Here is a 12649-nt window from a genome sequence, read left to right as displayed (position 1 = left end):
TATATATATATATATATATATATATATATATATATATATATATATATATATATATATATATATATACAAAAACCTTCTAACCTTAAGGTCTATGCGTGTATTTCACGAATGGATTATTTTGGGCGCGTCAATATACGACGTGAGCCTCAGTCGCTGGTATTTTATCCTTCTCCATTGTTTTCTCCGTCAATTCATGTCTTCCACGTATAGAGACATGTGTCTCCTTCTCAGGCACCTGCACCGTTTTTCCATTGTCGGTCAACATCAGTACCGATGTTACTTCAAAATTATTTCCTTTCTCTCATTCTAATCAATTTCTCACTGCTTGATAATGTCATAGATGTCACAGATATTTCCTTTATCTCTTAAAATGTATCACCACCCCTATCGATGCTAAAACCACCACCGATTCTTCTTCTTCCTTTTTTTTCCGACTCGGATAAGACGATTATCCATGTAACGAATAGCAATGTTCCATCGGTTGGAGGGATTTCAAGTCATGAGTTCCAGATTTTGTTCTTGCGCCTTTCCCCCTGAAAATTTTGCCCCTTCTTTCTTCTTTCACGTGATTGCTTCACTCCTCACAACTATGAAGCAAAAAAATCCTAACTTTTGGCAAACGACACCTCTCTTTCTTTCCAACTTTATCTCATGATTTCCTCCAAATTCTGACAAACACAAAGGCAAGTTCGCTACCAGTTCTTCTTTGATGTGGTTTTAACAACAAAAAGAAGACGAATGGAATAAACCCTGCCATTGGCTTTAAAGTTTCTAGAAACCCTAGATTCTAGGAGACAAGAGGCGTCAGCCCGTCATCTGATTGTTTGGGCACCATTCCAAATCGATGAATATTTAATGTATCCCCAAAACGGTAACCCTTATTCAGTTCATTGTTTAATTTTGATTCACCATTCACAATACCATTCGTAAAGGCGCTGCTGGAGGATGGGACGACATGCTAATAATAACATATTCAAGTTATATATCGCCGTTGATGTGGAAATAAGCTCTCAGGGTGGAAACTCCGGCTCCACCTCCTCTTGATCTTTTACGTTTTTATTATTATTATTATGACGAGGTCACTTTTTTCTCTGTTTTAATGAGAATTATTTAAGGTTTTGACCAAATTTTGCAGGAAATTGATAGTTTTTTTATGAAAGTGCTTAGCTATGGTGGAAATAGTCCCAAGGATTCCCAAAAGATTAATCTGAAGATGAACTTGTTTGTTCTTCCTTTCTAATATATGGAACTCCCATAGCCACACAAGGGTATTACTAATTTCATTTGCCCGTTTTGTGATCTTATTTTGTTATTCCAACTTTTTATTATATTTATTACAGATTCTTTGATAATCTTTTGTTCAGGTTTTGAATCATCATTGATGATGGCCTGAAGGCGCTCCACATAATGTCCGTCCAAAAAAATATATCGGTACTGATCACTATAATCAGCAACCAAGATTCTTTTAATTTAATAAAGACCAAATTTATGTACTACAATTTTTAGCGGTTGAAGGCATAGAAAAATACGAGATCCTTAAATCCAGAAATTATGATTTTAGGATTTTTTTTAACACTTTGTATGTACAATTTTTCTTCAATTTTTCATTTTCATGAAAATAATCTTGGTGGATGAACTTATGCACAACTTTAGTTATAGGTATCATTTGTTTTTGTTAGGGAGACATACGAGAAAATATGTTATGCTTGATCCATTGAGGTATTTATTGCAAAATTATCATTTGTTCCTACAAGCTAAATAGGATTCTTTTTTTTCAAGCTTTTCTCACATTTTTCCATCGAATATTTGAGTAATGACAAATTGGGAGTAATTTTTGTGAAAATTTTAGATGTCTGGCACTCAATTGCCTGTGCCGATAAGCAAGAATGTGTTTGATCGTCAACATAGCAATTCTCTTACAGTTTCCAAACTCAGAATACTAGAATGATGGTAAACCCTTTAATTGTAATTTTTTTTTTTACGTTCTTCTTTGGGTTTTCAGGAAGTAACTCTTTGTCGTTTAGTTGATGTTTTTTTGGATAGATTTGTTATCTCATTTATTACAATTGTTTGTCATTCAGGTTGTACTCATAACAACAGAAAGTTGTGGATCAAACACTAACAAAACTGTTTTTGTTGTTGACCCCGACGAACACAGTTCAAAGATTTCATCATAAGTTAAGAGTTTATAAGATATTCTTTTGCCACTTATCCCTGCGTTTGACCAAATGTTTATTTGGATAACCACCTTTTTTGAGGGAATAAGTTGGTGGAATTACTGTTTGTTAGTTCTGACTAGAGCCGATACGAAATGAAAAAATTCCAAATAGAATTGAACTTTACATTGACCTTTTTTATTGAACAAATTATATACCATTTTCAAGAACTCACAACCCATCTCACATCTGGTATGCACCTTGCCCAATATGAGGTAACAATCTATTAATATATGAAGATTATTCCATGTATTTTGAATTTAATTTTAAACTTGTTACTTGTTCTATTTTATGCAAGTTTATTGTTATGCATTTTCTTAATTGGTTATAACATTCTGAACTCATGGAGACTTTTGTTTGATAATGCCCTGATAGGTGTCCAATGAAATTTCTTAGAGGATCACAATGTCATGGAAAAAGAGGGTAAGAGCATAAACGTTCCTCCCTTTCTTCATATTTTTCTTGTAGGTTTTGCGTGCTTTAGTTTTGGGATTTCCTGTAGATGAGGATCAATATTTGGGTGTCATCTCTAAATTTGAGATGATGACAACTTTTACCATGCGTTCTTCCTTTTTCTTTGTGAAGGTATGCTTCCTCCTTTGTAAACCATATTATTTAAAAAAAAGATGCCCAAAACACCATTAAAAGGAGTCATTAATGGTTGTAGGTCATTACCATTCGATTTACCACGGTGAGTCGGTTTGGAATGGAACGAACCACTCAAAATATGTTGTTTTGTAAATAATCTTTTTTTATAAAAGAATGACCAGAATACCCTTTTAAAGAAAAAAATTGTTTTATTATATTTCTGTATTAATAGAATTTGGTTGTGGGAATGTACTTTATAGACATGAGGATACATTTTGCATGTGTAATGGTTGTTCGTTTATAAAACTAATTGACTGCTTTCATTACCATTATGGGTAATGCACTTCATTTCTTACCTGTAATAGCAACATACTTACATTTTGAGTCGAACTCACAGGTTTAGTGTTTTATTTATTGCCATTATTTTTAGTTTACTTTAGTACTTTGTAGATTAAAATTAATTACATTGTACTTTTGTACATTTTCGAACATAATGAACATGTTCAATTTTGTTAGGTTATGTATCAATGGAAGCCAAATCCAGAGTTTAGTGTAGAAGAGTAGGCTAGGCCAACCACGATAAGGATACACAGCGGGCCACTACAATTTGAATTAATAGCCTATGCTTACCATACAAGGTAAAAGCAGAAAATTCGCTTCACCTTCAGATATTATATTAGTGAAAATGACTTTAAAATATTTTAAATTTTATATTTAAATCAGGTGAGATGGGTCATGATGGGAGGCTCATGTTCATTGGTCCTTTGTACGATTTCATGTGGAAGGGGTGATATGTTCTATGAAGTTAGATTTGATGGTCCTTGGAATTGAATTCATTTTTTTTCCGATTGTAATTGTATTTAATTTTGATTTCTGAGTGTGCTAATCGCAAGAAATAGCAATATACTTTCACTTATTTGTTTATCATGGAATTATCCTTCCATTTCTTCCTATTGCAATATCACAATGCCTTTTGAAGATTTAAAGTAACACTCAAATTACCTTTCGAGGGTCGTGCTTAGTACGACCCATAAACATTCCTAGTATATATATATATATATATATATATATATATATATATATATATATATATATATATATATATATATAACTTAAAGCATCATGAAGATGCAAAAGTGCAATTGATTTGCTCTAGTGGGTTTTGCTTCAAAAGACAATATTAATGCATTAGGTATGCAATTTAAAGAATGTAATGATATTGTCCGTCCACTATAATATAATGATGCTAGCAGGAATTTAATGGCTGAAATTCGATTAAAAGAATAAGTTAAGATAACTTTAAGAATTATATTTGTAGTTTCATGTATTTTTTTAAATTAATGATGCCACTTTTAAAAAGGACACGAACATAGAATAAGGAAAATAACCTGAATTGGGTTAAAAATGAGTTTGCACTTTTATATATATATATATATATATATATATATATATATATATATATATATATATATATATATATATATATATATATATATATATATTTTGAGAAAATAAAAAAGGTTGAGAATGGGGGAATCATTCTCAGCCACTCACTTATTTTTGCCGCAAAAGTTTCCATTGTATCATCGGAAATGGATAAAGAATACACATTTTTCCTTAAACTATGTTAATCATTACCTTAATATATACAAAAACATAGTTTTTTCGTTTTTTTAATTTTTAAGAAGCTATTTTTATCTAAAAATGATTTTAAATATACCAAAAATCATGATTTTTATTCTCTACAAATAGACATCAATATTGATATACTTTTAAAATAATTTTTTTTTAAATATTTTCAGCTATCGTTATTCATAAGTGAATAAAAATGTATCAGATTTTTGCTACAGTACATTCGTTATTCATTTATGAATAAAAATATATAATTAATTTTTTTTACAGTTTAAATATCATTTATACTATTTATTCATATATGAATAACAAATTAACTATAACAAAAATCTGATAAATGTTTTATTCATATATGAATATAAAATATGACGACAACTAATACACGTTTTATTCATATATATAAATATAATATATGACGAAAGATGATGTAAAAAATATTTTTTAAGTAAGAAAACTTTATTACGTACCATATTCATATATGAACGATACTTAAACTATAAAAAATGTTAAGCATACGTTTTATTCATAAGTGAATAACGAATGTAACGTAATAAAAATCTGATAGATTTTTATTCATTTATGAATAACGAGAGCTAAAACTCTAAAAAAAATTATTTTATCTTAAAACTATAGCAATATGGATGTCTATTTATAGAGAATAAAAAATTATGAATTTTGATATATTTAAAATAATTTTTCGATAAAAATGGCTTTCTAAAAATAAAAAAAAAACAAAAAAAGTATGTTTTGTGTATATTAAGGTAATGCTTAGTATAGTTTAATGAAACATGTTTGGTTGGAAAACACATGTTTATCCGTTATCCATTTCCGACGGTACGCCTAAGTGTTTTGTGGCAAAATAAATGTGTGGCTGAGAACGATTCCCCCATTCTTAACCTTTTTTTTCTCAATTGAACCCTCCTCTCTCTCTCTCTCTCTCTCTCTATATATATATATATATATATATATATATATATATATATATATTTTGAAACATATTTCATTCTTTAAGAATTAGGTTTCCTCTCTCTCTCTCTCTCTCTCTCTCTCTATATATATATATATATATATATATATATATATATATATATATATATATATATATATATATATATATATATATATATATATATATATATAGGGTTAAGATCAAATGTGAACTTCAAATATTGTATGAATGTATGACTAATTCTTATCCATTGAATTAAAAGAAATGAATGGTTGAGATATGAGGGAACATGTTATTAACATGTGGTAGCATTTACTACATACTTGCATTTAATTAACTGTAAAAATGGTTAAAAAGTATAAATAGAAGGTGAATTTTCATGAGATATCAGTTTAAATTTATTATTATTATTTTTATTTACATACCGTAACCGTTTCACAATACTCAAAAAACATGAAAAATATTTCATTCTTTAAGAATTAGGTTTTCTTTTTTCACCACCTATAATATTTGATTTTTTTCTTGATCATGAGAATAGTTAAAAACTAACTGTTGTGACTTATTTTATGTCATTATTATGCTTAAGAATTATAATCTTTTTAACAATTCTATGGGTTGATAAAATATTAAGAATCAATTTTTTAAAAGTAAAACTTTTTATATATCACGAAAATCATTAAGAATCGATTTATTAATTAAAACTTCATGCTTATGACAATAATGATTATGAATGACATTTTCGTAAGAAATTCTTGTAGAATAAGACATTAATTAGATGTCATAACTAGGGTTGTTAAAAAATATCCGTATCCGAAATTCCGATCCGAAATTCCGAAATTCCGAATCCGAATTATCCGAAAAATCGGATATCCGAAATTTCGGATATCCGATTTTTCGGAATCGGAATTGGATAGTGTTTTTCAGATTTTTCGGATAATTCGGATATGTGATATCCGAAAATTTTGATTTTAGTTTATACATTATATTTTATTTTAATCACATATTTCTTATAATATGAATGTTAGTAACTAAAACATATTCATAATACCCTTAATTAAATACATATATTACTTCATATGCCTTTCTAATTTAAAAATATGTTTTTCTAATATAAAAACTTTCAAATTTGAACAAAATTACAAATTTTCGGATATCCGTTTTGGTATCCGAAATTTCGGATATCCGAAATTTCGGATACGGAATCGGATACCAAAAATCAACTATCCGAAATTTCGGGTATCCGGTTATGAACACCCCTAGTCATAACTGACATTCTTGAAGAATAGTTTGACATTCTTGAAGAATAAATGATTAATTCCAAGTGCATAACCAACATTCTTGAAATAGTAAAAAAGAATATTCTTGAAGAATAAGACATGAAATAAAATAAGAACCTAAAATTCAAATATAAAAATATGACATTCTCATAAGAATGAATATAGTTTACAAGTGCAAATCTAACATTCTCATGAGAATGAAAATAAACTACAATTTCATAAACCTTATGGCTCGATGTTTGTACAATATGAGGAGCTAACTATAACAATGAAGCTGTTATATGTTTGGGTTGGCTTGCTAGAAGGTGGATAAGGGACCACATGCTGTGGAGCTCTTCTTTGTTCTATAAGAGGAGCAAGGTGAGAAGATTATATAGTGTCCTTGCTTGAAAACACATCATCCATCCTTCAGGCCCTTCACGCACCATTTATCTCTACGACCTTCAAACCCTTGATCATAACATATTGTGAGAATAAATGAGATGAAATCGAATTATATGAGGATATCATTTTATGATAATGGCTGCTGTCAAGCTTTTATCCCCTATTCATGACCTGCAAAAACAAGTGAAAAGAATAAATAAAAAAAAAGTAAATTTATCACATAAACATGATAAAAAAATCGTAACAACTTGCAATTTACTTGATTTTATAGGCAATGTTACTATATTAAAAATAAAAAGAAGTCATCAGTTTCTACTTGTTTGGCATATAGTCAACTCAAAGAACATGATGAAAGTCAAGAAGACAGTATGTACGTTTCTGAAAGAATATTGCAGCAACAAAGAGGAAGAACAAAATCACCCCTTTTATTTCGATAACATTCTCAAAGAATATTGAAAACCATTATGAAATAATATAGTAGTATGTATTCTTAAAGAAGCAGTGTATTCTTAACGAATATTGTAGTATGTATTATTAAAGAATATTGTAGTAGGTCATCATTTATTAAAATTCTCAAAGTGCTGATAAACTTATCAACATCTTCCCATATATTTGCTTCAAAGTTGTATAAATTATAAGAAACTAAGAATTAGATGACAGGTCAAGGTCTACACAACATTAAGACGAATAGAGAACACATGTATAATAAAACAGTAAAGGCAACAATATACAAATCAGGTAGCAAGATGCATAGAAACACGACCAACAAAGAAAATGTTCATCAAAGCAAAAAGCAGTGAATACAAGAAAAAGGAACAAGTAGAAAGGATATAACAACTTATATAATTTCTTGTATAGAATAAAAACACTACGGATATTGAAAGAAAGGTCCAGAATCACCCAAAACTGCAAATATTGGAAAAAAGGTACAAAATCGCCCAAAACAGGGATGAGAGGATTTTTAAATGAAGATGAGAAATCAAGTATTTTTCTTAAAACCAATGAATAAGGATCGACTTGCAGGTCTATATTCTTCTCTAATTTGAAGACATCAAATACCATGGAAAACAACTAATCTTAACCCAACTAAGTTACTGAAGAAATTTGTTGTCTTCCTCAGGTATCTACTTCGCCTAACTTACTGAAGAAATACGTACAACTCATTCTTTTCTGGAAAATTTTCATTGACGATCAACATTGATTTTAAAATTTAGAAAATGAAAAGACAAAGAACTTGAATTTACAGTTCATCTATGGTATTATTCTATTTGATTATCTAATTGTTATTCTAAACAAAGCGGTATCTAACAAAAATTAGGTATATAATAGAGCATAAAGCCACAATGTCATGAGATATTATCTATGGTGGTAATTTGGGGAAGAGTATTCTTAAAGGTACCTGTTGCTGCCTTGATTGACGATGACAAAAGAGAAGAAGTGGCGGCAACACGCGACGTGTGAGGAGGAAGAAGCAGCGACATTTGGTGTATGGAGTAAGAAGGTTCGGATGATGTGTGTTGGGAAGAAAGAACATGCCGTCTTCAAGAAATTAAAGAAAAGGGTATTTAGGCTTAATGAGTTAAACGACGAACAACTTATGCCTCCCTGGATTTGGATGCTACGGGCTGTCGTCCAAATCTCCCGGTGCCCGGGCCCAGTGGAGCTGAACTGGTCCAACGATGATGGTTTTGGCTGGTTGTGGGATTTTCTAGTCGTGGTGATGATGAACCAGGTCACGATATGGTCTAGAAGATTATAAAAGATATACAATGGGTAACTGATCCATGATTTAAGGGAATACCTATAAATATATTATTTATTTTTTAATTATTAAAATAATTATTTATAAAATTCCAAAATTACCCTTATATGTTTGATTGGTCCATAATTAGTCATACATTCACACAATACTTAGACGTTATATATATATATATATATATATATATATATATATATATATATATATATATATATATATATATATATAGGTAAAGGTTCAAATGAGAACCAAAAAAGATTATGAACCGTAGGAACTATTAAATCAGATCTATCTTTTCAAATGATAAATTCTTTCAAACTCCCCCACCATTTTTGAAGAACACGCATTCCTTATTACCACCACCACCTACCACCGCCGACACCATCGTCGCCGGCCACTTAACCTTGCCGAAATGTCAAGTCAATCATGTTTTTTTCTCTTCAGATCTGGAACTACAATAAAAAACGACATCATCGAGATGTTTCCGCTTCAGATCTACCGTCCACCGCCTGTCATCTCGGACGACATAATTCCTATGACTTTTTTTTGCTCAGATCTAACCAGATCTGAATGATTCTAATGATTTTTTCTCATCCCTGATCGTGTTTCTAGTCTAGATCTTTCGAGATGTGGTCAGATCTAGAACCTCCACTAATTGATCTGCCATCAGTTTTGCCTCCACCTTCATATCTAACATTTTTTGTCACCGGAACACTAGATCTACCACTAGATCTTCCGTACCGTTGTATAGATCTGCAAGCTCCGGTCCATAGTTACGATTTCTACCACCACCGATGTCCAGATCTGTGAGGTCCGACAATATTGAAATAGTTCAGACGAGATCTGGTGTAATGTTCTTCGAGTTGCACATTTGGTTTTGTGTTCTTCATCTCAGACCTATGAAATGTGGTTGTTTTTTTTTCCTCTGAAGATATGGATCTGTTCTTTCCGTCAAACCACTACCGTCAAACCTCTCCGGAGAAACAAACAACATCACCTGACTTCAGAGATGATGAAAATCTTATATATTTGGTCAGATATGATGTTTTATGGTGATTATGGATCTGATATATCTGGTGCACACAAAGTGTTTAATAAAATGCCTCAATGAAATGTGGTAAGTCAAGTCATTAAGTTGTGCATATGTGTTTTCTATGTATTAATTTGTCTAAGTTATTAAAGCTGTGAATGTGTATTTTTTTTTGATGTATTAAGTGTTGAATTAGTGTTTAAAATGTTGAATTAAGTTTTGAATTAGTGTTTGAAATGTTTTATTAAACAGTGAATTCTGATTTTTTTATCCAGATCTGTAACACCCATGTTTCTAGGCTAGGCATTAATGATGATGTAATAGTCTAGGTTAACCTTTGTAACCCGTTTTGAAATAATAAAAATGTATTATTGGAGTATTATGTGTTTTATGCTTAATTATTATAATTTAATAAATTAAGGATAAAAATAACCGTCGAAAATAAAATATTAGATAAACCTAATATCTATGAATGAAGTTGTAATGATCGTGACAACGATTCTGGATACATAAAGAATGCTGAAATCCGAGTTATAACGAAGAAGTTATGATCTGTCGAAGTTTCGCGACAGAACCGACACGACGCTGTATGACGTAAAAAGTGAATTTACGATAAAGTGCTTTTTAGCCTTAGCAATCTAAACGAAATTCGTAGAGTTCGTTAAACCGAGAGCGTGCATAAAAAGAACGCCCAAATTTGACTTCGTATGAGGAAGTTGTGATTTTTCTAAGTTTCGACTTAGCAGTATGCAACCCAAAATTCGAAATTTAGATCGAGTGATTTTTAGCTGAAAAATCTAAACGAGAATCGAAGATCTCGTCGATATTAGTGCAACGGTAAAAAGACAGACGAAAACGGACGTCGGATGAAGAAGTTATGAATTTTTAGACGGACATTTTTTGTCCCGGCCTGTTAAAAATATAACTTTAAAATTTAATTCAAAACTAGCCGACAGAGTCTAAACAAACGTTGTAGGGCATAGTCTCACCTTCGCGCGGATATAAAGAACGTCAAAACGGAGTTCGTATGCGAAAGTTACGAATTTTAGAAGTTTGGAAATTCGGAGTACGCCCAACGTAAATGAGTACGCCCAACGTACTCGTGTTCATGGTCTGACTTGGGCCACGAAGCCTACTCCATCGCATGAGTGCCACGAGTTCGTAGCCTTGATGCGTCCGAGTTGATCCATCATGTACGCCCAGCGTACATGTCGACGAGGCAGTACGCCCCACGTACAAGGATGTTACGCCTAACGTAACTCGAGCATTCAGCCACTATAAATAGGACTCGAAGCTAGCCGGATTTGTGTTACAAAATTTCAATCCTTCACCCCTTTTCTTTCTTTCTACTTGCAAGAAATACCCCCGAAGTCCCGGTATCATCCCGACACCCGAAGCAAGTCCCGACGCTCCGAAGATCCCGAGAAAAATAGTTTTCGACCCGAAACTCTGCCCGCGTGAAGCCCGGTTTTTGAGAAAACATCCCGGTTTCATCAAAGAATATTATTTTTAGAGCCGAAGTACTGTCCAATCGTCTTCTTAACAAGTGAGTGTGTAGTCACTTTCATCTTACACATAGATATGAAGTATTTTCTATAAAATACATGATATGTGTAATTATATTGTTTGTTTATTTGAGATGGATGTTGAATAGATGTTTTATACAAGTTTTAAATTATATATGTATTTATATCTACAAATATGTTGGGTAAAACATGGGTAGATGAAATAGTTGATGTGTGTTAAAATGATGAGAGACCTCGATGTTGTTGTTGTTGTTGTCGTAGTCATCTAGCAGAGTATAGATGACGACCACAGACCTTTCTAGACAGTCCAGTGGAACGCTAGCAGGTTCGCAACCTGTAGGTGTTGGTGAACTATATGTTCATTGGTGTACTCCATCCCCTTCATGGTTGCCTTATTTGACATAAATTGCTGAGGAATCCCTAAAGCAATATTGTCATACCGATGAAAATCCTTAGACTGGGTCCCTTATGATAGGTATTTAGGGACGTAAAGTGAGGATAACGTGAATGGGTAATCAGGGTTATTGTTGGTTGATGAAATTAATAAATTTATTTTTTGTTGATGAATTTAATAAATTTATTATTATTTGTGGGTTGAAAACCCTATTTGCTCACCAGGCTCCTAAGCCTGACCCACTCAGGTTTTTATATTATAGGTAGTGGACCCAGAGCATAGTTGGAAGATGATGAGAGATTTTTGGATTATAGGCCAGTAGATGTAAATATCTGTAGTAAGGCTTATAATGTACTGTTTATACTTTTGGTCTGTATCGGAACATGACATCCCGAGGTTTTGATATATAATGAAAATACATATTTCTTTAAGAAATGTTTTGAGAAGTTTTTATCATGTTTTGTTTTGGGGACAAATTCTGTAACATCTTTTAAAAAGATTACTCTGATTTTATTTTAAAAGCATAAACTAAATCGGTCTTTTCTGGCCGAGAAATTTGGGGATGTCATAGTTGGTATCAAAGCATTAGTTTTGGCGAACTAGGAATTTGTAGGATTTCTAAACTTAAACTTAGAATGCTAAGTGATGGTCGTGAGATGAGTGTCTACCATATTTTAGACAGGAGCACTAGTTTTTTTAGGAAAAATGCCTAAAATACTTTTATGTGCTAAGTGTTATATGCTTGCCATATATGCCATTATTTGTTCGGATCTATGGTCTGTTGCCGACCGGATTTGGAAACCTTATGTATTTAGGATTCTAAGCGTACGATTACGATATTAGAACTAGCATGTAAACGTTTTGGAGTGATAAGGAGAATTTAAAAATCTATCG

The 12649-nt window shown here is 31.6% G+C and overlaps 1 protein-coding gene and 1 long non-coding RNA gene across 2 annotated transcripts in view; one reads left to right on the top strand and one right to left on the bottom strand.

Annotated features, from left to right (window-relative positions):
• Positions 1-2177, top strand: part of LOC145112069 (uncharacterized) — a 33166-nt gene extending 30989 nt beyond the window's left edge. Inside the window, exons 4-6 of the mRNA XM_079048283.1 lie at positions 1850-1921; positions 2003-2005; positions 2082-2177. Coding sequence (XP_078904409.1) covers positions 1850-1921; positions 2003-2005; positions 2082-2177 — 171 coding nt within the window. The remainder of the gene's footprint in view (positions 1-1849; positions 1922-2002; positions 2006-2081) is intronic.
• A 4585-nt stretch (positions 2178-6762) lies between these two features.
• LOC145113383 (uncharacterized) lies at positions 6763-8804 on the bottom strand. Its single transcript, XR_013710767.1, has 2 exons — positions 8446-8804; positions 6763-7217 (listed from the first exon to the last, which is right to left on the bottom strand). It is a non-coding gene; the product is annotated as an uncharacterized LOC145113383 (long non-coding RNA).
• Between the last annotated feature and the right edge of the window lie 3845 nt (positions 8805-12649).

This window comes from Lactuca virosa, chromosome 5 (genome assembly GCF_052849685.1).
Source record: "Lactuca virosa cultivar CGN04683 chromosome 5, Lactuca_virosa_CGN04683_v6, whole genome shotgun sequence".
NCBI lineage: Eukaryota > Viridiplantae > Streptophyta > Magnoliopsida > Asterales > Asteraceae > Lactuca > Lactuca virosa.
Note: the sequence above shows the minus strand (reverse complement) of the source record. Positions and strands in the feature narration are given on the sequence as shown.